General features: G+C 49.3%; 1 protein-coding gene across 1 annotated transcript in view; it reads left to right on the forward strand.

The window, feature by feature from the left end:
- LOC106582383 (rab3 GTPase-activating protein catalytic subunit) overlaps nucleotides 1–26,979 on the forward strand; it is a 139,785-nt gene that overhangs the window by 65,957 nt on the left and 46,849 nt on the right. The window contains 3 exon segments of the mRNA XM_082966901.1: nucleotides 1,041–1,095; nucleotides 17,849–18,095; nucleotides 18,126–18,232. Of these exon segments, the coding sequence (XP_082823027.1) occupies nucleotides 1,041–1,095; nucleotides 17,849–18,095; nucleotides 18,126–18,232 (409 nt within the window).

Here is a 26,979-nt window from a genome sequence, read left to right on the forward strand (position 1 = left end):
CCAGACCTCCGCTGCTGTCTCCTCTGTTTCAGACTGGCCGGTGGTCCCCCAGACCTCCGCTGCTGTCTCCTCTGTTTCAGACTGGCCGGTGAGTCCCCAGACCTCCGCTGCTGTCTCCTCTGTTTCAGACTGGCCGGTGGTCCCCCAGACCTCCGCTGCTGTCTCCTCTGTTTCAGACTGGCCGGTGGTCCCCCAGACCTCCGCTGCTGTCTCCTCTGTTTCAGACTGGCCGGTGAGTCCCCAGACCTCCGCTGCTGTCTCCTCTGTTTCAGACTGGCCGGTGGTCCCCCAGACCTCCGCTGCTGTCTCCTCTGTTTCAGACTGGCCGGTGGTCCCCCAGACCTCCGCTGCTGTTTCCTCTGTTTCAGACTGGCCGGTGAGTCCCCAGACCTCCGCTGCTGTCTCCTCTGTTTCAGACTGGCCGGTGGTCCCCCAGACCTCCGCTGCTGTCTCCTCTGTTTCAGACTGGCCGGTGAGTCCCCAGACCTCCGCTGCTGTCTCCTCTGTTTCAGACTGGCCGGTGAGTCCCCAGACCTCCGCTGCTGTCTCCTCTGTTTCAGACTGGCCGGTGGTCCCCCAGACCTCCGCTGCTGTCTCCTCTGTTTCAGACTGGCCGGTGGTCCCCCAGACCTCCGCTGCTGTCTCCTCTGTTTCAGACTGGCCGGTGAGTCCCCAGACCTCCGCTGCTGTCTCCTCTGTTTCAGACTGGCCGGTGGTCCCCCAGACCTCCGCTGCTGTCTCCTCTGTTTCAGACTGGCCGGTGGTCCCCCAGACCTCCGCTGCTGTCTCCTCTGTTTCAGACTGGCCGGTGGTCCCCCAGACCTCCGCTGCTGTCTCCTCTGTTTCAGACTGGCCGGTGGTCCCCCAGACCTCCGCTGCTGTCTCCTCTGTTTCAGACTGGCCGGTGGTCCCCCAGACCTCCGCTGCTGTCTCCTCTGTTTCAGACTGGCCGGTGGTCCCCCAGACCTCCGCTGCTGTCTCCTCTGTTTCAGACTGGCCGGTGAGTCCCCAGACCTCCGCTGCTGTCTCCTCTGTTTCAGACTGGCCAGTGAGTCCCCAGACCTCCGCTGCTGTCTCCTCCACCAGAAACTCCAGGTAACTAACCGATCATACATGTTTAATAGTCTGTAGTTTACTCTGTGAACAGCTTCAGTAATGAATGTAGTGAGGTCCATATGTGCACAGTTGGGTCCAGTCTATCAACTGTAGAGATACAGACCTCGCTATGAGTCTGTTTACTTAGTTCAAATAGGCTTTGTCAGAGATTTCCAGTTCCCTCTTGAAGGACTGCAACAACAGCAAAATACTCTGCAAAGTCTTTGATAAAGCCCAACACACCAACATGAACAATAGCTACATGAAAGCATTAATCCAGCACAAATGAAATCTGAATGCCGAAATTAATTGTTTAGGAAGAATGGATTAATATGGATTAATATGATGATAGCAGAAGCTACCTGTACAGTCGTGGCCAAAAGTTTTGAGAATGACACAAATATAAATTTTCATAAAGTCTACTGTCTCAGTTTGTATGATGGCAATTTGCATATACTCCAGAATGTTATGAAGAGTGATCAGATGAATTGCAATTAATTGCAAAGTCCCTCTTTGCCATGCAAATGAACTGAATCCCCCAAAAACATTTCCACTGCATTTCAGCCCTGCCACAAAAGGAGGCTTCAGGGCGCCCAAGAAAGTCCAGCAAGCGCCAGGACCGTCTCCTAAAGTTGATTCAGCTGCGGGATCGGGGCACCACCAGTACAGAGCTTGCTCAGGAATGGCAGCAGGCAGGTGTGAGTGCATCTGCACACACAGTGAGGCAAAGACTTTTGGAGGATGGCCTGGTGTCAAGAAGGGCAGCAAAGAAGCCACTTCTCTCCAGGAAAAACATCAGGGACAGACTGATATTCTGCAAAAGGTGCAGGGATTGGACTGCTGAGGACTGGGGTAAAGTCATTCCCTCTGATGAATCCCCGTTCCGATTGTTTGGGGCATGAGGAAAAAAGCTTGTCCAGAGAAGACAAGGTGAGCGCTACCATCAGTCCTGTGTCATGCCAACAGTAAAGCATCCTGAGACCATTCATGTGTTGGGATGCTTCTCAGCCAAGGAAGTGGGCTCACTCACAATTTTGCCTAAGAACACAGCCATGAATAAAGAATGGTACCAACACATCCTGGGAGAGCAACTTCTCCCAACCATCCAGGAACAGTTTGGTGACGAACAACGCCTTTTCCAGCATGATGGAGCACCTTGCCATAAGGCAAAAGTGATAACTAAGTGGCTCGGGGAACAAACATTTATATTTTGGGTCCATGGCCAGGAAACTCCCCAGACCTTAATCCCATTGAGAACTTGTGGTCAACCCTCAAGAGGCGGGTGGACAAACAAAACCCCACAAATTCTGACAAACTCCAAGCATTGATTATGCAAGAATGGGCTGCCATCAGTCAGGATGTGGCCCTGAAGTTAATTGACAGCATGCCAGGGTGGATTGCAGAGGTCTTGAAAAAGAAGGGTCAACACTAGAAATATTGACTCTGCATCAACTTCATGTAATTGTCAATTAAAGCCTTTGACACTTATGAAATGCTTGTAATTATACTTCAGTATTCCATAGTAACATCTGCCAAAAATATCTAAAGACATTGAAGCAGCAAACTTTGTGAAAATTAATATTTGTGTCATTCTCCAAACTTTTGGCGACAACCGTACACCAGGATCTTTCTCTCTGTCTTTTGTTTTGCATATTAGTCTGGCAGAGATACATGTAGTGCAGAATTGGTACATTTCTCCTCCGAGAGTTTACTGAATTTAGTGTAAATTGATCCTGGAGAGGTTAGGATGATTTAAGGTAGAACGTCAGAACAGAATGGTGAGCTTCAGCCAACAGATGCTGATAATAATGTCTCTGTCTTATGTTTATGATGATGATGTAGTGAGTGAGTCGACAAGGAGCAGAGGGAGAGATGGAAGGATGGAGAGGGAGCGAGAGAGTGAGTCCACAGGGAGCAGAGGGAGAGATGGAAGGATGGAGAGAGAGTGAGTCCACAGGGAGCAGAGGGAGAGATGGAGAGGGAGCGAGAGAGTGAGTCCACAGGGAGCAGAGGGAGAGATGGAAGGATGGAGAGGGAGCGAGAGAGTGAGTCCACAGGGAGCAGAGGGAGAGATGGAAGGATGGAGAGGGAGCGAGAGAGTGAGTCCACAGGGAGCAGAGGGAGAGATGGAAGGATGGAGAGGGAGCGAGAGAGTGAGTCCACAGGGAGCAGAGGGAGAGATGGAAGGATGGAGAGGGAGCGAGAGAGTGAGCATGGCCTAGCCCCACAGCCCAGACAGACGTCTGCAGATAGCCCAGACAGACGTCTGCAGATAGCCCAGACAGACGTCTGCAGATAGCCCAGACCCATAAACACTTTTCTTATTCATCCACCCACTCCTCACCTGGGGGAGGAAAGGATGGAGAGAAAGAGAGAAGAATAGAAGGAAGGAGGGAGTGAGAGAGGTGGTAATAAAGATGCCCAGAGAGACAGGGAGAGTGGGAGGGTGAGAGGGAAAGAGAGGTAATATCTTTCTGGAAAGTCAAGGCGGAGAGCAGTGAGAGCCTCTTTAACTGCAATCACTTTAATAAGAGGAAGAGGCATTCTCTTCTCTCTCTCATTGCTGCTCCCTCTCTTGCTGCTCCCTCTCTCTCTCGCTTCTCTCTCTTCTCTCTCTCTTCTCTCTCGCTGCTCTCTTGCTGCTCTCTCTTGCTGCTCCCTCTCTTCTCTCTTGCTGCTCCCTCTTCTCTCTTGCTGCTCCCTCTCTTCTCTCTTGCTGCTCCCTCTCTTCTCTCTTGCTGCTCCCTCTCTTCTCTCTTGCTGCTCCCTCTCTTCTCTCTTGCTGCTCCCTCTCTTCTCTCTTGCTGCTCCCTCTCTTCTCTCTTGCTGCTCCCTCTCTTCTCTCTTGCTGCTCCCTCTCGTCTCTCTTGCTGCTCCCTCTCTTCTCTCTCGCTGCTCCCTCTCTTCTCTCTCGCTGCTCCCTCTCTTCTCTCTCGCTGCTCCCTCTCTTCTCTCTCGCTGCTCCCTCTCTTCTCTCTCGCTGCTCCCTCTCTTCTCTCTCGCTGCTCCCTCTCTTCTCTCTCGCTGCTCCCTCTCTTCTCTCTCGCTGCTCCCTCTCTTCTCTCTCGCTGCTCCCTCTCTTCTCTCTCGCTGCTCCCTCTCTCGCTACTCCTTCTCTCGCTGCTTTCTCTCTCTCTCTGCTCTCTCTCTCTCTGGCTGCTCTCTCTGCTCTCTCTCTCTCGCTCTCTCGCTCTCGCTCTCTCGCTCTCTCGCTCTCTCGCTCTCTCGCTCTCTCGCTCTCTCGCTCTCTCTCTCTCTCTCTCTCTCTCTCTCTCTCTCTCTCTCTCTCTCTCTCTCTCTCTCTCTCTCTCTCTCTCTCTCTCTCTCTCTCTCTCTCTCTCCTCTCTCTCTCTCTCTCTCTCTCTCTGGCTGCTCTCTTTCTCTCTCTCTGGCTGCTCTCTCTCTCTGGCTGCTCTCTCTCTTCTCTCTGGCTGCTCTCTCTCTCTCTGGCTGCTCTCGCTCTTCTCTCTGGCTGCTCTCTCTCTCTCTGGCTGCTCTCGCTCTCTCTCTGGCTGCTCTCGCTCTCTCTCTGGCTGCTCTCTCTCTCTCTGGCTGCTCTCTCTCTCTCTCTCGCTGCTCTCTCTCTCTCGCTGCTCTCTCTCGCTGCTCTCTCCCTCCCTCTCTCGCTTCTCTCTCTCTCGCTGCTCCCCCTCTCTCGCTTCTCCCTCTCTCTCTCTCGCTGTTCTCTCGCTGCTCCCCCTCTCTCGCTGCTCCCCCTCTCTCTCGCTGCTCCCCCTCTCTCTCTCGCTGCTCCCCCTCTCTCTCTCGCTGCTCCCCCTCTCTCTCTCGCTGCTCCCACTCTCTCTCTCGCTGCTCCCACTCTCTCTCTCGCTGCTCCCCCTCTCTCTCTCTCGCTGCTCCCCCTCTCTCTCTCGCTGCTCCCCCTCTCTCTCTCGCTGCTCCCTCTCCCTCTCTCTCGCTGCTCCCTCGCTGCTCTCTCGCTGCTCCCTCTCTCTCTCTGGCTGCTCCCTCTCTCTCTCTCTCGCTGCTCTCTCTCTCTCTCTGGCTACTCTCTCTCTCTCGCTACTCCTTCTCTCGCTGCTTTCTCTCTGCTCTCTCTCTCTCTGCTCTCTCTCTCTGGCTGCTCTCTCTCTGCTCTCTCTCTCTCTCTCTCTCTGGCTGCTCTCTCTCGCTCTCTCGCTCTCGCTCTCTGGCTCTCGCTCTCTGGCTGCTCTCTCGCTCTGTCTCTCTGGCTGCTCTCTCTCTCTGTCTCTCTCTGGCTGCTCTCTCTCTCTGTCTCTCTCTGGCTGCTCTCTGTCTCTCTCTGTCTGCTCTCTCTCTCTGTCTCTCTCTGGCTGCTCTCTCTCTCTGTCTCTCTCTGGCTGCTCTCTCTCTCTCTGGCTGCTCTCTCTCTCTCTGGCTGCTCTCTCTCTCTCTGGCTGCTCTCTCTCTCTCTGGCTGCTCTCTCTCTCTCTGGCTGCTCTCTCTCTCTCTGGCTGCTCTCTCTCTCTCTGGCTGCTCTCTCTCTCTCTGGCTGCTCTCTCTCTCTCTGGCTGCTCCCCCTCTCGCTCTCGCTGCTCCCTCTCTCTCTCTCGCTGCTCCCTCTCTCTCTCTCTCGCTGCTCCCTCTCCCTCTCTCTCGCTGCTCCCTCTCCCCTCTCTCGCTGCTCCCTCTCTCTCTCGCTGCTCTCTCTGGCTGCTCTCTCGCTCTCTCTCTCTCTCGCTCTCTCTCTCTCTCGCTCTCTCTCTCTCTCGCTCTCTCTCTCTCTCTCTCTCTCTCGCTCGCGCTCTCGCTCTCTGGCTACTCTCTCGCTCTGTCTCTCTCTGGCTGCTCTCTCTCTCTGTCTCTCTCTGGCTGCTCTCTCTCTCTGTCTCTCTCTGGCTGCTCTCTCTCTCTATCTCTCTCTGGCTGCTCTCTCTCTGGCTGCTCTCTCTCTCTCTGGCTGCTCTCTCTCTCTCTGGCTGCTCTCTCTCGCTCTCTCTCTCTCTCTCTCTGGCTGCGCTCTCTCTCTCTCGCTTCTCTCTCTCTCTCTCTCTCTCTCTGGCTTCTCTCTCTCTGGCTTCTCTCTCTCTCTCTCTCTCTCTCTCTCTCTCTCTCTCTCTCTCTCTGGCTTCTCTCTCTCTCTCTGGCTGCTCTCTCTCTCTCGCTCTCTCTCGCTCTCTCTCTCTGGCTGCGCTCTCTCTCTCTGGCTGCGCTCTCTCTCTCTGGCTGCTCGCTCTCTCTCTCTGGCTGCGCTCTCTCTCTCGCTGCTCTCTCTCTCGCTGCTCTCTCTCTCGCTGCTCTCTCTCTCGCTGCTCTCTCTCTCGCTGCTCCTCTCCCTCTCTCTCGCTGCTCCCTCTCCCTCTCTCTCGCTGCTCCCTCTCTCTCGCTGCTCCCTCTCTCTCGCTGCTCCCTCTCTCTCGCTGCTCCCTCTCTCTCGCTGCTCCCTCTCTCTCGCTGCTCCCTCTCTCTCTCGCTGCTCTCTCGCTGCTCCTTCTCTCTCTCGCTGCTCTCTTGCTGCTCCCTCTCTCTCTCTTGCTGCTCCCTCTCTCTCTCTTGCTGCTCCCTCTCTCTCTCTCGCTGCTCCCTCTCTCTCTCGCTGCTCCCTCTCTCTCTCTCGCTGCGCTCTCTCTCTCGCTGCGCTCTCTCTCTCGCTGCTCCCCCTCTCTCTCTCGCTGCTCCCCCTCTCTCTCTCGCTGCTCCCCCTCTCTCTCTCGATGCTCCCTCTTTCTCTCTCTCTCGCTTCTCCCTCTTTCTCGCTGCTCCCTCTCTCTCAATTCAATTCGCTTTATTGGCATGACGTAACAATATACATATTGCCAAAGCTTATTTTGGATATTTACAATATAAAAATAAATAAAAAATGAGAATCAAATATTGTCAACGGGACAACAGTAACAACAATAACCAAGGGTCAAAATAACCATATATTCAACAATAACAATAATCATACAGTAGAGGACATGTGCAGGTTTATTGGTCTGTCAGACACTGTCCCTCAACTTATGGCAGGCAGCAATGTAGTGCGCTGCCAACACACAGCTCTCTGCGTCCTCCCCCAACAGGACGGGTAGCCTATCCTCATCAGAGAGGTCTTTGAAACCTTGAATAAGGATAGCACTGCACTCCAGATAGCACTGCATTTTGCTTTGTGTTTGTGCTTGTGTTTCCCAATAAGCAATGTAGTTTTGTTTTGACTGTGTTGTAATTTGGTTTATTCTGATTGATTGGATGTTCTGGTCCTGAGGCTTCAGTGTGTTAGTAGAACAGGTTTGTGAACTCAGCCCCAGGACCAGCTGGATGAGGGGACTCTTTTCTTTGCTCGGCTCTTGGCATTGCAGAGCTTGGTAATGATATGAGAGGGGGTCACTGTATTTTAGATGTTTCCAAAACTTAATTGCTCTTTTTTGAGTTTTTATTATTAGTGGATATTGGCCTAATTCTGCCCTGCATGCATTGTTTGTAGTTTTCCTCTGGACACGTAGGAGAATCTTACAGAACTCTGCATGTAGGGTTTCAATGGGGTGTTTGTCCCATTTGATGAAATCTTGTTTTGCAAGTGGACCCCACACCTCGCTGCCATAAAGTGCAATTGGTTCAATGACAGATTCAATTAGTTTTAGCCAAATTTTAATAGGTATTTCAATTTGAATTTGCTTTTTAATGGCGTAGAATGCCCTGCGTGCTTTCTCTCTCAGTTCATTCACTGCCTCATTAAGGTGTCCAGTTGAGCTTATTTTTAAACCTAAGTAATTGTAGTGTGTACAGTACTCTATATATTTTGTACCAATTGAGAACTTTGGTCTAATTCCCTGAGATCTGGATCTTCTCTGGAAAATCATTATTTTAGTCTTTTTGGGGTTTACTGCCAGGGCCCAGGTCTGGCAGTACTGCTCTAGCAGGTCCAGGCTCTGCTGTAGGCCAGGTGCTGTGGGTGACAGCAGGCATAGGTCATCTGCGAAGAGTAGGCATTTAACTTCTGAATTGTGGAGACTAACACCAGGGGCTGAGGATTTTTCTAGAATAGTGGCCAATTCGTTGATGTAAATATTGAAGAGTGCAGGGCTCAGATTGCAACCCTGACGAAGGCCCCGCCCCTGGTTAAAGAATTCTGTTCTTTTCTTACCAATTTTAATGCTGCACGTATTGCCAGTATACATTGATTTAATTATGTCATATGTTTTACCCCCTACACCACTTTCAATAACTTTGTAGAACAGTCCTGTATGCCAAATAGAATCAAATGCTTTTTGGAAGTCGATAAAGCAAGCGTATATTTTGGTATTATTTTGGTGGACATGTTTATCTATCAGGGTGTGTAAGGTGTAAATATGATCAGTTGTGCGATGTTTTGGTATAAATCCAATTTGGCTTTTACTCAAGACATTGTGCTTATTAAGGAAGTTTAGAACTCTTACATTGATGATACTACAGAAAACCTTCCCCAGGTTACTGTTCACACAAATGCCTCTGTAATTGTTACGGTCAAATTTGTCTCCATTCTTAAAGATTGGGGTTATGAGTCCTTGATTCCAGATGTCAGGGAAATAACCTACACTCAGGATCAAATTAAACAGTTTTAATATAGCTAATTGAAATGTTTCACTAGTGAGTTTGAGCATCTCATTTAGGATGCCATCAGGTCCGCATGCTTTTTTAAATTTGAGAGCCTGAAGTTTCTTATAGAGCTCCTGGTCAGGAATTGGGGAGTCCAATGGGTTTTGATTGTCCTTTATAGCTTTTTCTAATCCATTCAACTTCTCATGGATTTGGCGTTGTTCTGCGTTTGTGTCAATTTGAACGGTGTTGTAGAGTGTTTTGAAATGGGTTGTCCATATGTCACCATTTTGTATCGCTAATTCCTCTTGTTTAGATTTTTTAAAAGTTTTTTCCAATTTTGGCAAAAGTTGTTTGTGTTTATTGACTCCTCAATTAGTGTCAGCTGCTTGCTGTTGTACTGTGCTTTTTTGGTTCTGAGTGTACGTTTATAGAGTTTTAAAGTCTCACAGTAATGAAGGCGTAATTCACCATTATTTGGGTCTCTGTGCTTTTTGTTGGATAGTGTTCTAAGTTTTTTTCCTTATAATTTTACAATCTGCATCAAACCAGTTGTCATCTGATTTTTTATTTTTTTTATCAATTTCAATTGTGCTTCTTTTGCCGTTTGCCTGAATATATAGTTGATGTTTCGTACTGCTAGATTGATGCCTTCTTTACTGTGAGTGAATGTGGTATCCAGAAAGTTATCTAAGAGTGTTTGGATATTTTGGTTCCAGGTTGCTTTCTGGTATTCTCCTGTGCTGTTTTGGGCCCATCTGTATGAATTTCTAATATTGTACAGCTTACTGGGCTGTGAATGTGTGGTTGTTTCCATGTCTGTTATTTTGAGGAACAACGTAATTTGGCTGTGATCAGACAGAGGTGTTAGTGGCTTGACAGTGAATGAGCTGAGAGAGGAAGGGTCCATGTCTGTGATCATATAGTCTACTGTACTGTGGCCAAGAGGTGAGCAGTAGGTGAATCTCCCCAAAGAGTCCCCCCGTAACCTACCATTGACAAAGTACAGACCCAGGCTTCTACAGAGCTGCAAAAGATCCCTTCCGTTTTTGTTGACGGTGCTGTCACTGTTGTTTCTATGGGGGAGATTAAGACAGTTAGAAACAGTATGGTCTGTAATAAAGCTGTCCCCTCGTGTGCTCGTTAGATCAGGTAGTGTTCCTGTGCGCGCATTTGTGTCCCCACAGATGAGCACATTTCCCTGGGCCTGGAAATGGCACGTCTCTTCCTCAAGGGTGGGGAAGATCTCCTCTGAGTAATATGGGGATTCTGAGGGGGGATATATATTGCGCAAAGGAACACATATTTTTCTGTCAGTACAAGTTCTTTTTTTAGTTTTAACCAAATGTGGTATTTGCCAATTTTGAGGGGATCAATTAGATTTTGTATTTGGGATTTGTACCAAGTGATCAATCCTCCAGAGTCTCTGCCTCTATTGACAGAGCTGTGTTTCTGTGACGGCACAATGACCTCTCTGTAGCCTGTGGGACAGTGAGTGACAACGTCAGCCTTACACCATGTCTCCTGCAGAATGATGACGTCAACATCTTTAAGATGTGTGTTGAACTCCAGTGCTAAACTCTTCAGACCAAAGGTTGATGAGTTTAGACCCTGAATGTTCCACATGCTAACTGATAGTGATTTCATGTTGCAAAAAGAAAGAATAGCAGTCAGAAATACAGTAACTATTAACTAATAAGTTGTTAAGAGTGAGAAACAGGATATCAGCTAACATTTATTCTGTTAAATATTCCTATTCATTGAACAAGTAAATTCTAGTACAATAGGTGTGTGTGTGTGTGTGGTGTGTGTGTATGCGTCCGTGTGTGTTTAGTGCAGTTTAGTGCAGATGTATTGGAGGAGCTGTTTAATCTCACTTAATCCTACAGGGTTCTCCTGTCCTCTGACGACCTCCGCGTAGCTGCGCTGGTCCTGCTGTTGGGCCCTGTGAGGTGGAGGGGGGCCAGGTCTGGGCCGTGGGACTTCCTCTCTGGTCTGGTAGAGGTGGTGGTCTGGTGCGGGATAATAGGCTGGGCCCGGTCTGGTCTGGCTAAGCCGATGGAAGTGGTGATGCTCATGTGGTGGGTGGGGCCTGTGGGGTGCACTGGGTCTGGTGTGGCGTTGAAGGGGCCTGGGGCTCCTTGGTGGTGCAGTGGTCTGGTAGGGGTCTCTGGGTGCTCCTCTGTCCAGTACAGCATGGGGTGTTTGTCTACCAAGTGCCACGTCCTTTAGAGACTTGGCAAACATCCCTACTGTCTGCTTCCTCAGGTGGGAGTGGTCGTGCAGATGCTCTGGGGTGATTGTTGGGTGGTGAGCAACGTGTATGTTCGGGAGTAGGCCACACCCTCTGGTGATGTCAGCGTTGACTTTCTGAATGGTACGGGGATGAAAGTCTTTGCGGGGCAGCAGAGTGGAGATGGTGATGTGGGAGTTGGGGAACCACTCAGAGGCCCTCTCTGCTACTCTGTTGACCAGGCTGCCTACTCTTTCCTGTTCCTCTCGCAGGTTGTTAGTGCCGGTGTGAATAATAATGTGGCCTGGTGTGCCAAAGTCAGGCTGGGACAGGATGTGGAGTGCATCTTGTGTTTTTGGGCACCATATTTTGCACACCTTGTGTTGGGGGAAGAGTTTATCTTCTTGGATGAATTTCCCATTTGAGTCAATGAGGATGGCCACCTCAGTGGGTTTTACCAGATTAGTGCGTTTACGGTCTGGGGCTGGGGTACACAGGGCCTGTGTACATGTGGGGGTGTGTCAGGGGGGGCCAGAGAGCTTCTCTCTGTAGTAGGTGTCTCCATGTGGGCCTCTTTGTTGACTGGGGGTGTGGGTAAAGTGTTGTCGGTATGGGGGGGATTGTGGGTAAAGGTGGGTCAGTGGGGTTGTTAGGGGTGGTGAGGGGCTGCAGCTTCTCTCTAGGAGTCTCTACAGTCTGTTCTCTGTGCTGTAGCACCCTCTTGATGACAGACAACTCCTTTGCCATCTCCTCCTTTACCTGCACCAGCTCTCTCCTCATGGTGGCCTTTACCTCCTCAAGAGCTGTGGTAAGGCTCTCTCTCAGCTCCTGGACAGAGTTCTTCAGCTGGGTCCTGCACTGGTTGATCTGGTCCTGTAGAAGCTCTGTGTCTGGGCTGGTGGTGGTGTAGCTGGGGGACTGCTCCTTCAGCTCAGTAATCCATACTTCTAACAGAGCCAGCCTGTCTCTCAACAGGCTGATGGTAGTGTGGTCTTGGCTCTGGTGGTTGTAGGCAGGCAGGGGGGAGGATAGTCCTGCTGTTGGGGTGCCTGAGGTGAGGGGAGAGGTCGGGGTGCTGTCCTTTTCTTTTCTGCTATCTTCCTTAGGGTGGGGAAGTCCTGCACAGCAGAGCTGAGTGCAGCCTCACTGCCCTGGACCATGATAGTGCCGTTTTGATACATGTTTACCGTCAGAAACCTGTTTTCCTGGTCCTTATCGCTGTCCTCAAAAATGTGGATTTGCCTTCCCTTGCAGATGCCTATCTTTGTGGTATAGCTGAAATGCCTGGTTACAGCTGTATGCCAGGCAGTAGTGTGGTCTGTGTAAAATAACAGGTTTGTAACAGTCCCGTTTTGTGAGCAGTCGGCAAACAAAGTTTCTGGGTTCTCCCTCAGAATTCTGTGTTTAAAGTTGATTCTTCCCTTTTCTGTTTTGATTTCTGCTGGGTATTCAAAAAACAACGGTTAGCGCTGCCTCAGTGGCCATGTTGCTATGGTTACCACCAGTAAACGGTTAGAGCTAGACGGTAAGCTAGCTGACAGATTTGAATTTGGCTAGCTACCACGATGAAGATTGTTTTTTTTTAACTCACTCTCTGTCAATCTTTTCCTCCTGTGTTGATCTTCAGTTGTACAATTTGATTACTTATACATTTTTTGCTAATTTAGTCGTGTCAATCTCGCTCTTAACAACCAAAAAGTTATAACAAGTCAGGAGTTTTTCTGCATGACTTCTCTCTCTCTCTCTCGCTGCTCTCTCTCTCTCTCACTGCTCCCTCTTTCTCTCTCTCTCTCGCTGCTCCCTCTCCCTCGCTGCTCCCTCTCCCTCGCTGCTCCCTCTCCCTCTCTCTCGCTGCTCCCTCTCTCTCGCTTCTCCCTCTTTCTCTCTCTCTCGCTTCTCCCTCTTTCTCTCTCTCTCGCTGCTCCCTCTTTCTCTCTCTCTCGCTGCTCCCTCTCTCTCGCTGCTCCCTCTCTCTCGCTGCTCCCTCTCTCTCGCTGCTCTCTCTCTCTCTCGCTGCTCTCTCTCTCTCTCTCTCTCGCTGCTCTCTCTCTCTCGTCGCTGCTCCCTCTCTCTCGTCGCTGATCCCTCTCTCTCTCTTTCTCTCGTTGCTGCTGAGTCCCTCTCTCGCTGCTCCCTCTCTCTCGCTGCTCCCTCTCTCTCGCTGCTCCCTCTCTCTCGCTGCTCCCTCTCTCTCGCTGCTCCCTCTCTCTTGCTGCCCTCTCTCTCTCGTCGCTGATCCAACCCTCTCTCGCTCTTGTCGCTGCTGAGTCTCTCTCTTTCTCTCTCGCTGCTCCCTCTCTCTCGCTGCTCCCTCTTTCTCTCTCTCTCGCTGCTCCCTCTTTCTCTCTCTCTCTCGCTGCTCCCTCTCCCTCGCTGCTCCCTCTCCCTCTCTCTCGCTGCTCCCTCTCCCTCTCTCTCGCTGCTCCCTCTCTCTCGCTTCTCCCTCTTTCTCTCTCTCTCGCTTCTCCCTCTTTCTCTCTCTCTCGCTTCTCCCTCTTTCTCTCTCTCTCTCTCGCTTCTCCCTCTTTCTCTCTCTCTCTCTCGCTTCTCCCTCTTTCTCTCTCTCTCGCTGCTCCCTCTTTCTCTCTCTCTCGCTGCTCCCTCTTTCTCTCTCTCTCGCTGCTCCCTCTTTCTCTCTCTCTCGCTGCTCCCTCTTTCTCTCTCTCTCGCTGCTCCCTCTTTCTCTCTCTCTCGCTGCTCCCTCTTTCTCTCTCTCTCGCTGCTCCCTCTCTCTCGCTGTCTCGCTGCTCCCTCTCTCTCGCTGCTCTCTCTCTCTCGTCGCTGCTCCCTCTCTCTCTCGTCGCTGATCCCTCTCTCTCTCTTTCTCTCGTTGCTGCTGAGTCTCTCTCTCGCTGCTCCCTCTCTCTCGCTGCTCCCTCTCTCTCGCTGCTCCCTCTCTCTTGCTGCCCTCTCTCTCTCGTCGCTGATCCAACCCTCTCTCGCTCTTGTCGCTGCTGAGTCTCTCTCTTTCTCTCTCGCTGCTGTCTCTCTCGTCGCTGCTCCAACTCTCTCTCTCTCATCGCTGCCGAGTCCCTCTCTCTCTCGTCGCTGCTGAGTCCCTCTCTTGCTGCTCCCTCTCTCGTCGCTGCTCCAACTCTCTCTCTCGTCGCTACTGAGTCTCTCTCTCTCGCTCTCTCGCTGCTCCCTCTCTCTCTCGTCACTGAAATCTCTCTCTCTCTCTCTCTCTCTCTCTCTCTCTCTCGTTGCTGCTGAGTCCCTCTCTCGCTGCTGAGTCTCTCTCTCTCGCTGCTCTCTCTCTCTCGTCGCTGATCCAACCCTCTCTCTCTTGTCGCAGCTGAGTCTCTTTCTCTCCTCTCTCTTTGTCTCGTCGCTGCTCCCTCTCTCTCTCGTCGCTGCTCCCTCTCTCTCTCTCCCTCTCTCGCTGCTCCCTCTTTCTCTCTCTCGCTGCTCCCTCTTTCTCTCTCTCTCGCTGCTCCCTCTTTCTCTCTCTCTCGCTGCTCCCTCTTTCTCTCTCTCTCGCTGCTCCCTCTTTCTCTCTCTCTCGCTGCTCCCTCTTTCTCTCTCTCTCGCTGCTCCCTCTTTCTCTCTCTCTCGCTGCTCCCTCTTTCTCTCTCTCTCGCTGCTCCCTCTTTCTCTCTCTCTCGCTGCTCCCTCTTTCGCTCTCTCTCTCTCGCTGCTCCCTCTCTCTTGCTGCCCCCTCTCTCTCGCTGCTCCCTTTCTCTCGCTGCTCCCTTTCTCTCGCTGCTCCCTCTCTCTCGCTGCTCCCTCTCTCTCGTCGCTGCTCTCTCTCTCTCGTCGCTGCTCTCTCTCTCTCGTCGCTGCTCTCTCTCTCTCGTCGCTGCTCCCTCGCTCTCTCGTCGCTGCTCCCTCGCTCTCTCGTCGCTGCTCCCTCTCTCTCTCGTCGCTGCTGAGTCCCTCTCTCGCTGCTCCCTCTCTCTCGCTGCCCTCTCTCTCTCGTCGCTGATCCAACCCTCTCTTGCTCTTGTCGCTGCTGAGGCTCTCTCTTTCTCTCTCGCTGCTGTCTCTCTCGTCGCTGCTCCAACTCTCTCTCTCTCTCATCGCTGCCGAGTCCCTCTCTCTCTCGTCGCTGCTGAGTCCCTCTCTTGCTGCTCCCTCTCTCGTCGCTGCTCCAACTCTCTCTCTCGTCGCTACTGAGTCTCTCTCTCTCGCTCTCTCGCTGCTCCCTCTCTTTCTCGTCACTGAAATCTCTCTCTCTCTCGTTGCTGCTGAGTCCCTCTCTCGCTGCTGAGTCTCTCTCTCTCGCTGCTCTCTCTCTCTCGTCGCTGATCCAACCCTCTCTCTCTTTTCGCAGCTGAGTCTCTTTCTCCCCTCTCTCTCTCGTCGCTGCTCCCTCTCTCTCTCGTCGCTGCTCCCTCTCTCTCCCTCTCTCGCTGCTGAGTCCCTCTCTCGCTGCTGAGTCCCTCTCTCGCTGCTGAGTCCCTCTCTCGCTGCTGAGTCCCTCTCTCGCTGCTGAGTCCCTCTCTCTCGCTGCTCTCTCGTCGCTGCTCCCTCTCTCTCTTGTCGCAGCTGAGTCTCTCCTCTCTCTCTTTCTCTCTCGCTGCTCCCTCTCTCTCTCGTCGCTACTCCAACTCTCTCTCTCGTCGCTGCTGAGTCTCTCTCTCTCGTCGCTGCTCCGTCTCTCTCTCTGTCGTCGCTGATCCCTCACTCTGTCATCGCTGCTCCCTCTCATGTCGTCGCTGCTCCCTCTCTCTGTCGTCGCTGCTCCCTCTCTCTGTCGTCGCTGCTCCCTCTCTCTGTCGTCGCTGCTCCCTCTCTCTGTCGTCGCTGCTCCCTCTCTCTGTCGTCGCTGCTCCAACTCTCTCTCTCGTCGCTGCTGAGTCCCTCTCTCTCTCTCTCTCTCTCGCTGCTGAGTCTCTCTCTCTCTCTCTCTCTCTCGTCGCTGCTCCCTCTCTCTCTCGTCGCTGCTCCCTCTCTCTCTCGTCGCTGCTCCCTCTCTCTCTCTCTCTCTCGTCGCTGCTCCCTCTCTCTCTCGTCGCTGCTCCCTCTCTCTCTCGTCGCTGCTCTCTCTCTCTCTCTCGCTGCTCCCTCTCCCTCGCTGCTCCCTCTCCCTCGCTGCTCCCTCTCTCTCGCTGCTCCCTCTCCCTCTCTCTCGCTGCTCCCTCTCTCTCGCTGCTCCCTCTCTCTCGCTGCTCCCTCTCTCTCGCTGCTCCCTCTCTCTCGCTGCTCCCTCTCTCTCGCTGCTCCCTCTTTCTCTCTCTCTCGCTGCTCCCTCTTTCTCTCTCTCTCTCGCTGCTCCCTCTCTCTCGCTGCTCCCTCTCTCTCGCTGCTCCAACTCTCTCTCTCGTCGCTACTGAGTCTCTCTCTCGTCGCTACTGAGTCTCTCTCTCTCGCTCTCTCGCTGCTCCCTCTCTCTCGTCACTGATCCCTTTCTCTCTCTCTCTCTCTCTCTCTCTCGTTGCTGCTGAGTCCCTCTCTGAGTCTCTCTCTCTCGCTGCTCCCTCTCTCTCGTCGCTGATCCAACCCTCTCTCTCTTGTCGCAGCTGAGTCTCTTTCTCTCCTCTCTCTCGCTGCTGAGTCCCTCTCTCTCATCGCTGCTCCCTCTCTCTCTCGTCGCTGCTCCCTCTCTCTCTCTCCCTCTCTCGCTGCCGAGTCCCTCTCTCGCTGCCGAGTCCCTCTCTCGCTGCCGAGTCCCTCTCTCTTGCTGCTCTCTCGTCGCTGCTCCCTCTCTCTCTCTTTCTCTCTCGCTGCTCCCTCTCTCTCGTCGCTGCTCCGTCTCTCTCGTCGCTGCTCCGTCTCTCTGTCGTCGATGCTCCCTCTCTCTGTCGTCGCTGCTCCAACTCTCTCTCGCTGCTGAGTCTCTCTCGAGTCCCTCTCTCTCGCTGCTGAGTCTCTCTCGAGTCCCTCTCTCTCGCTGCTGAGTCTCTCTCGAGTCCCTCTCTCTCGCTGCTGAGTCTCTCTCGAGTCCCTCTCTCTCGCTGCTGAGTCTCTCTCTCTCTCTCTCTCTCGAGTCGCTGCTCCCTCTCTCTCTCTCGTCGCTGCTCTCTCTCGTCGCTGCTCCCTCTCTCTCTCTCTCTCTAGCTGCTCACTTCCTCTCTAGCTGCTCACTACCTCTCTAGCTGCTCACTACCTCTCTAGCTGCTCACTACCTCTCTAGCTGCTCACTACCTCTCTAGCTGCTCCCTCTCTCACTCTCGTCGCTGCTGAGTCTCTCTCGTCGCTGATCTCTCTCTCTCGTCGCTGATCTCTCTCTCTCTCTCTCTCTCTCTCGTCGCTGATCTCTCTCTCTCTCTCTCTCTCTCGTCGCTGATCTCTCTCTCTCTCTCTCGTCGCTGATCTCTCTCTCTCTCTCTCTCTCTCGTCGCTGATCTCTCTCGTCGCTGATCTCTCTCTCTCTCTCTCTCTCTCTCTCTCTCTCTCTCTCGTCGCTGATCCCTCTCTCTCTCTCTCTCTCTCGTCGCTGATCTCTCTCTCTCTCGTCGCTGATCCCTCTCTCTCTCTCGTCGCTGATCCCTCTCTCTCCCTCTCTCGCTGCTGAGTCCCTCTCTCGCTGCTGCTGAGTCCCTCTCTCGCTGCTGCTGAGTCCCTCTCTCGCTGCTGCTGCTGAGTCGCTCTCTCGTCGCTGATCCAACCCTCTCTCTCTCGTCACAGCTGAGTCGCTCTCTCGTCGCTGATCCAACCCTCTCCTCTGTCTCGCTGCTCCCTCTCTCTCCTCTCTGTCGCTGCTCCCTCTCTCTCTCTCGTCGCTGCTGAGTCTCTCTCTCTCGTCGCTGCTGAGTCTCTCTCTCTCGTCGCTGCGCTCTCTCTCTCTCGTCGCTGCTCCCTCTCTCTCTCTCTCTCGTCGCTGCTCCCCCTCTCTCTCTCTCTCTCTCTCTCTCTCTCTCTCGTCGCTGCTCTCTCCCTCTTTCTCTCGTCGCTGCTCCCTCCCTCTCTCTCGCCTTTCTCTCTCTGTCCCTGTGTGCCCATAAGGAGAATTCTGGGCACACAGGGACATGTTGAGGAGAAATGGCTCGATAAGGGCCAAAGGGATAAGGTTGTACCAGGTAGAATTACACACACACGCGCGCGCAAACACAAATACCTCCCAAAAGTTTGGCCTCTGCTGCTTGTGTGTCTTTCTCCAAGATGCTCAACTGCTGCACCGAGAGGAAGAGAGCGAGGGATGACGGGAGGAAAATGACGAAAGGAGGGAGAACGAGGGAGAGGAAGGTGTCACGGTCGACCGAGAATGGGTGCCTGGGACCGGAGAGTGCGGCGACGGTGGAGGGCACGATAGAGGTGTCTCCTAGGAAGTCACGGGACACGTGGAGCGACAGCGAGGGCGAAGACGAGTTCTTTGAGTGCCTGAGCGACACGGAGGTGGTGAAGGACGGTCCATCTACAGACGGCAAGAAGGGCGGAGCTAAAGAGGACGGGGCCAAGGCGGGCAAGCCGGAGGGTCGGCTCCACCCCCACAGGAAGTTGACCCTGCTCAACTCCACGGAACCCCTGTACATCCCTGTCACTCAGGTATATTTAAGCAATAAGGCCAGAGGAGGTGTGTTATATGGCCAATATACCACGACGCAACACGGAGTGTCTGGATACAGCCCTTAGCCATGGTATATTGGCCATATACCACAAACCCCAGATGTGCCTTATTGCTATTATAAACCAACGTAGTTAAAGCAGTAAAAAGAAATGTTTTGTCATACCTGTGGTATACGGTCTGATATACCACAGCTGTCAGCCAATCAGCATTCAGGGTTTGAACCACCCAGTTTATAATACTGTATATACTGTAGTACACGCCCCTGTACATCCCTTTCGCTCAGGTATATTACCGTATATACTGTAATACACATACCACACCCATGTCACGTGGGTATATTACCGTATATACTGTAATACACGCACCACACCCCTGTATACCCATGTCACTTGGGTATATTACGTACAGTATCAGTCAAAAGTTTGGACACACCTTCTCATTCAAGGGTTTTTCTTTATTTTTACTATTTCCTACATTGTAAAATAATAGTGAAGACATCAAAACTATGAAAAAACACATGTAGAATCATGTAGTAACCAAAAAACTGTTAAACAAATCAAAATATATGTTATATTTGAGATTCTTCAAAGTAGCCACCCTTTGCCTTGATGACAGCTTTACACACTCTTGGCATTCTCTCAACCAGCTTCATGAGATAGTCCCCTGGAATGCTTTGCAATTAACAGGTGTGTCTCGTTAATTTGTGGACTTTCTTTCTTTCCTTAATGCATTTGAGCCAATCGGTTGTGTTGTGACAAGGTAGGGGTGGTATACAAAACATAGCCCTATTTGGTAAAAGACCAAGACCATATTATGGCAAGAACAGCTCACATAAGCAAAGAGAAACGACAGTCCATCATTACTTGAAGACATGAAGGTCAGTCAACGACGGAAAAGTTCAAGAACTTTGAAAGTTTCTTCAAGTGCAGTCGCAAAGCGCTATGATGAAACTAGCTTTCATGAGGACCGCCACAGGAAAGGAAGACCCAGAGTTATCTCTGCTGCAGAATATAAGTTCATTACAGTTACCAGCCTCAGAAATTGCTGCCCAAATAAATGCTTCAAGTAACAGACACATCTCAACATCAACTGTTCAGAGGAAACTGCGTGAATCAGGCCTTCGTGTTCAAATTGCTGCAAAGAAGCCACTACTAAAGGACACCAATAAGAAGAAGAGACGTGCTTGGGCCAAGAAACATGAGCAATGGATATTAGACCAGTGGAAATCCATCCAATGGTCTGAGTCCAAATTTGAGATTTTTGGTTCCAAACGCTTTGTCATTTGTGAGACGCAGAGTAGGTGAACGGATGATCTCCGCATGTGTGGTTCCCACGTAAAGCATGGAGGAGGTGTGATGGTGTTAAGGTGCTTTGCTGGTGACACTGTCTGTGATTTATTTAGAATTCAAGGCACACTTAACCAGCATGGTTACCACAGCATTCTTCAATGATTCACCATCCCAGCTGGTTCGCACTTGTTTTTCAACAGGACAATGACCCAACACACCTCCAGGCTGTGTAAGGGCTATTTGACCAAGAAGGAGAGTGATGGAGTGCTGCATCAGATGACCTGGCCTCCACAATCACCTGACCTCAACCCAATTGAGATGGTTTGGGATGAGTTGGACTGCAGAGTGAAGGAAAAGCAGCCAAAAAGTGTTCAGCATATGTGGGAACTCCTTCATGACTGTTGGAAAAGCATTCCAGGTGAAGCTCGTTGAGAGAATTCCAAGCTTGTGCAAAGCTGTCAGCAAGGCAAAGGGTGGCTACTTTGAAGAATCTCAAATATAAAATATATTTTGATTTAACACTTTTTTTGGTTGCTACATGATTCCATATGTGTTATTTCATAGTTTTGGTCTTCACTATTATTCTACAATGTAGAAAATAGTAATAAAAAAATTAAAAAGTGGTCAAACTTTTGTCTGGTACTGTATATACTGTAGTACAATCCCCTGTACATCCCTGTCTCATTCCAAAATCATGGGCATTAATATGGATTTCCTCCCCCCTTTGCTGCAATAACAGCTTCCACTCTTCTGTGAAGGCTTTCCACTAGATGTTGGAACAAAGCTGCAGGGACTTGCTTCAATTCAGCCACAAGAGCATTAGGGAGGTCGGGCACTGATGTTGGGCGTGTTCCAAAGGTGTTCGATGGGGTTGAGGTCAGGGCTCTGTGCAGGCCAGTCAAGTTCTTCCACAACGATCTCAACAAACCATTTCTGTATGGACCTCGCTTTGTGCACGGGGGACATGTGCACAGGTAGCCTAGAGGTTAGAGCGTTGGGCCAGTAACCGAAAGGTTTCTAGATGGAATCCCCAAGCTGACAAGGTAAAACTCCGTCGTTCTGCCTCTGAACAAGGCAGGTAACCCACTGTTCCTAGGCCGTCATTGTAGGTAAGAATTTGTTCTTAACCTCTTAAATCTAGACGTTCCGCTAGCGGAACACCTGCTCCAATATCCAATGATAGGCGTGGCGCGAATTACAAATTCCTCAAAAATACAAAAACTTCAATTTTTCAAACATATGACTATTTCACAGCATTTTAAAGATAAGACTCTCCTTTATCTAACCACACTGTCCGATTTCAAAAAGGCTTTACAACGAAAGCAAAACATTAGATTATGTCAGCAGAGTACCAAGCCAGAAATAATCAGACACCCATTTTTCAAGCTAGCATATAATGTCACAAAAACCCAGAAGACAGCTAAATGCAGCACTAACCTTTGATGATCTTCATCAGATGACAACCCTAGGACATTATGTTATACAATACATGCATGTTTTGTTCAATCAAGTTCATATTTATATCAAAAACCAGCTTTTTACATTAGCATGTGACGTTCAGAACTAGCATACCCCGGCGAATTCCCCCGGCAAACTTCCGGCGAATTCACTAAGAATTTACTAAATTACTCACGATAAACATTCACAAAAAGCATAACAATTATTTTAAGAATTATAGATACAGAACTCCTCTATGCACTCGATATGTCCGATTTTAAAATAGCTTTTTGGTGAAAGCACATTTTGCAATATTCTAAGTACATAGCCCAGGCATCACGGGCTAGCTATTTAGACACCCGGCAAGTTTAGCACTCACCAATATCAGGTTTACTATTATAAAAGTTTGATTACCTTTTGTTGTCTTCGTCAGAATGCACTCCCAGGACTGCTACTTCAATAACAAATGTTGGTTTGGTCCAAAATAATCCATCGTTATATCCGAATAGCGCCGTTTTGTTCGTGCGTCCCAGACACTATCTGAAATGGTAAATCAGGGTCGCGCGCATGGCGCAATTCGTGACAAAAAAAATCTAAATATTCCATTACCGTACTTCGAAGCATGTCAACCGCTGTTTAAAATCAATTTTTATGCCATTTTTCTCGTAAAAAAGCGCTAATATTCCGACCGGGAATCTCCTTTTTAGCTAAACAGAGGAAAGTAAACAAAGCTTTCGGTCGACGCGGGCACGAGCCTGAGTCTCACAGTACTGTAACCAGCCACTACCCAAACGCGCTACTTTTTTTCAGCCAGAGCCTGCAAAGCCACGATTCAGCTTTTTACCGCCTTCTGAGACCCTATGGCAGCCGTAGGAAGTGTCACGGGACAGCTAAGATCCTCACTCTTCAATAAACAGAGACAAGAAGAACGACACCTTGTCAGACAGGCCACTTCCTGCCTGAAACCTTGTCAGGTTTTTGCCAGCCAAATGAGTTCTGTTATACTCACAGACACTATTCAAACAGTTTTAGAAACTTTAGGGTGTTTTCTATCCATATGTAATAAGTATATGCATATTCTAGTTACTGGGTAGGAGTGGTAACCAGATTAAATCGGGTACGTTTTTTATCCAGCCGTGAAAATACTGCCCCCTAGCCATAACAGGTTAACTGACTTGCCTAGTTAAATAAAGGTAAAATAAAATAACAGTTGTCATGATGAAACAGGTAAGGACCTTCCCTAAAAAACTGTTGCCAGAAAGTTGGAAGCACTGAATCATCTAGAATGTCATTGTCTGCTGTGGTGTTAAGATTTCCCTTCACTGGAACTAAGGGGCCTAGCCCGAACCATGAAAAACAGCCCCAAACTATTATTCCTCCTCCACCAAACTTTACAGTTGGCGCTATGCTTTAGGGCAGGTAGCGTTCTCCAGGCATCTGCCAAACCCAGATTTGTCTGTTGTGGTGGCCAGATGGTGAAGCATGATTCATCACTCCAGAGAACGCGTTTCCACTGCTCCAGAGTCCAATGGTTAGCTTTACACCATTCCAGCCGACGCTTGGCATTGTACATGGTGATCTTAGACTTGTGTGCTGCTGCTCAGTCATGGACACCCATTTCATGAAGCTCCCAACTAACAGTTCTTGTGCTGACGTTGCTTCCCGATGTAGTTTGGAACTCGGTAGTGAGTGTTGCAACTGTCATGACGTTGCCCTCTTTGGGTTTTCTATGCACCATCCCCCTACCCAGGCTCTGTGAGAGTGGTCCACCTCACAGGACTGGAGAACCGAACGACATTTATGTCTGGAGAAGGTATAAAAGATCGGTGAAGAATCCAGCTACGAACTGGTCCGTTTGGTACAATTCTGTGAAACTCATGAGAGACAATATGGCCACATTTCCATGGCGCTGTTTATATAATAGCCTCAGTTGTGAGACTTACATCTAATGGTTGTATAAAATGAATAAGGATAAAGCTATTTGGAATATGTTGGGATGCTTGTAAGATGTTAATGTGAGAGAATTGTATTTCTGTTTAAAGTTTCACCAAGCCATCGGCACGCCCCCATGAACAGACGGGACCTGGCGTCATGAGACAGCCTTTTTCTGCTATTCCGAATATAACCCCCACCCAGGGTTTCTATCACTAGACCGAGCTTACCTCCATTATGAGTGGCTAAAGGTTGGAGACCGAGCTGACCTCCATTACGAGTTGGCTTAAGGTTTGACCATGCATTCCTCATTCTGAACTTTAACCATACCACGTGGTTAAACTCTTAGACTATTGATACCGACAGAATAATAACAAGTCTTTGATATTAATTACTAGTCTGCAGCTAGGAATTCGGTATCATTGAACGCGAAGACTGACGAAACATCCGTCCTATAACGACATTAATGAATGTCACTTTGAAATATCCATTCTAACCGAGAGAGAGAGAGAGAGGGAGAGAACGCGAGGACAAAACTCTCCAACAGAACAAACTTTTCAACAAAGATCCCGACGACACACTGAGCGTAAATATATATATATTGATTGCAATTGTTCCCCAATGAGTGAGCGTTCATGTGCAAAGGATTAGCATATCAATTGTTATCATTATCAACTCTTTTGTCTAACAAGCCGCCATGCAGGTTTATCCCACTAGGGCACAATCTCCAATCATTTCCTTGTAACCATATCTGTTTGTTATGCATTTCTGTGAATTACTTAGTTAGTAAATAAATGATTTTGAGACAATTGATGTATGGATGACTCATAGTGAAGACTGGGTTCGTGCAGATAACCAACAATTTACGACGTTTGGAATGAGACTGACGAGGTAAACGAATACGTCATTAATCAGAAGACTAAGTGATCAGATATTATAATATCTGAAAGTTATATTAGGAGAATTATAACTTTGTAATCTGAATATTTTCCTTGGTGCCCCGACTCCTAGTTAATTACAGTTACACAATTAATCAGTTTAATCGCATAATAATAATAATTACAGAGTTATTTGATAAATATGTCTTCAGTTTAATGACGCGAAAGACACAACACAACTGAGGACAGACAATTTTATGTGCCATGCGCTTCAGCACTCAGCGCTCCCGTTCTGTGAGCTTGTGTGGCCTACCACTAAGCGGCTGAGCCGTTGTTACTCCTAGAAGTTTCCACTTCACAATAACAGCACCTACAGTTGACCGGTGCAGCTCTAGCAGGGCAGAAATTTGACGAACTGACTTGTTGGAAAGGAATCCTATGACGGTGCCACGTTGAAAGTCACTGAGCTCTTCAGAAAGGCCATTCTACTGGCATTGTTTGTCTATGGAGATCGCATGGCTGTGTGCTCGATTTTATACACCGGTCAGCAACGGGTGTGTCGGAAATAGCTGAATCCACTAATTTGAAGGGGTGTCCACATACTTTTGTATATAGTGTATGTTCATATAATTATCAATGGCACTGTTTAGACACACGGCCAGCCATTGTAGATTACTGTACAATCTGCACCACTCTAACACATTGATCTATTCATCACTATATTGTAACGATCCAGTAACTCATTGTTACTGTGGTACCATAAATCACTTTAACACAGTACCTGACGAATTCAGTACATGCACACAGTGCATATTTCATTTTTCACAGACTTGTAATAAATCATAGTTGTAACATAAAAGCCCTAATTATCTTTAAAAGTCACAGATAAAGGGTTGATCTTAATAAGTATGGTAATGAGAAGCATGACGTCACACCGAGACTGACAGAATCAACTCCACAAAAGCAGTAGTGCTCAGCCTCTAATTGTCCAAGGCGTTTGGGGGCAGATAGCTACTATAATACATCTTATTATAAAGGCAATGTCTTCTCAAATTTGGTGGCCACCACTAATTTAGCCTCTATGCTATGAGTGTGTCTCCTCCCTCCCAACCTGCGTCCTTCCCTTCGTCTGTGTCCTCCCTCCCTCCCTCCCTCCCTCCGTGTCTCCCCATCCCTCCCTCTCTCCGTGTCTCCCCGTCCCTCCCTCTCTCCCTGCTGTTTGTGTGAACCCAGAGCCCAGCTCCTGGAGTGATTTGTAGCTCCTCTCCTCCTCATCAATTATAGACGGGGCTGAAAAGTAGAGCTAATTAATGCAATGGGTTGAGGCTGACCCTCGTCAATGATTAACACGAGGCGATAGGCGGTCACTGAGGAGGGGAGAGTGTGGCCCAGGCTGTCTGAAGTCGCTTTCTATCCACACACACAAAGACGACCCCGGACACGCAGTACACTGACACACACACATAGCAGATGTTGGAAAAAGGTGAGGCGAGGATGGATGCCTTGCCTAGTTAAGAGAGCGGAACGATCATGCGCTGTGTGGAGCGGTGAGGGAGAGATGGATGAAGGGTGTGAGTGTAAAATAAACGAGTGTCAGCACTTCTTCTAGAACGGCCCCGACGGCTTCACACAGGCTCTGAGGCTGCTGCTGCGGTGGCTGTCTGGGGCGTGCACAATCTCCATCACACACACACACACAATTCTAATAAAAACAACAGTTGGACAATGGATGAAGATACTCCAAACTAAAATGAATCGGATATTGACTGAATTATGACACATAAAACATTTTAATGGCACGGACAAGTAATAATAGTTCAGGGATTTTGGTGGGAGTTCAGGTATTCAATTTATTATCAGATTTCACTTTTTCTTCTTAGATTGCGCTCATATATACATTTTGTAATGATATGAGGTATTTGTAAAAAATATTTTGTATTAAAATAATGAAAGTTAGATGTGCCTCATTTGCATAAATATAATGGTAGGCTATATATAGGGATAGATTAACATAAAGTGGTGGAAAAGGGCTGTTAACCACCAAAAATGTGCTCTGTCCATACCTACATGCACTAACCTGATCTGTCTAGACTGCCTCATTAATTACTGTTGTCATATTCTAATTTGACAAGTGTGTCAATAGCAGATTACCTTCGGATTAAAAATCAACGCGATTGGCTCTAGATTACACCTATACTTTACAATGTTGACTGTTCATTTTCGGGACTTACTTTCATTTCAGCTCATCTAATTCATTAAACATTTTAACTGTGTTAAATCTTTTTTTTCTTCTATTCCACAAAAAAGAAATTCCCGTCAAAATGAAGTCATTTTTCTTCTTGTGATGTAAGTGTCGGGACGATGCGTTTAATCATTGACGAAGCATTAGCGTTCTTATAGATGCAACGGAAAGACAATGTATTCCATTGAGCCCATTTCAGCCATTACCAGGGTGTGTTTGGCAGGTCACTTCTGCGGTCGTAATGTTAACGGGGAAAAAACTACAGGCACAAGCAAGACAGGCACAAGCAGGAGTAAAATGAAAGCAATCAATCCAGTGATATTTAAGTGGATTTTGCGCCCCTCAAACACAAAAATAGAGGGCTGATGATCCTCTGGTGGGCGGGGCATGGGCGTCGCCAACACACACACACACACACACCACACACACACACACACACACACACACACACACACACAGACACACACGCTGGTGTATCATGTGGGGATTTTTGTACGTGTCTTTTCTTCATCTGTCCCTCTCCCTCTCATCCACACACCTTTCTCCAAACGTGTCTCTCTATCTGTCATATATCACACCCACTATCCCTTAAGTCTGTTTCCTCTCTTTTGTCTTTCTCTTGCTGTCTGTCCTCTCCATGACACTTTCTCTCCGCTTCTGTCTCTCTCTTCCTACATCCATCTATCGATTATCTGTGTTTCTGTGGTATGTCTCTGTCTGAATCTGAATCTGTCTCCATCTCCGCTTTGTTTTCTTCTAGTCCCTTCCAGACATTTCCTCGCTCTCTCTCCTTCGCTAACACGTTTTCTCTTTCTCCCTATCCATCTTCCTCTCTCCTCTCACACTCCTCCTCCCTCTCTCTGTCCTTTAAACAGCAGGGATAGGGTAGGGGAAGAGTGGGGGCAGGCAGAGATAGGTGTTTTAGATTCATGGTGATGCCACTTCAT

This window comes from Salmo salar, chromosome 21 (assembly GCF_965601325.2).
Source record: "Salmo salar chromosome 21, fSalSal1, whole genome shotgun sequence".
NCBI lineage: Eukaryota > Metazoa > Chordata > Actinopteri > Salmoniformes > Salmonidae > Salmo > Salmo salar.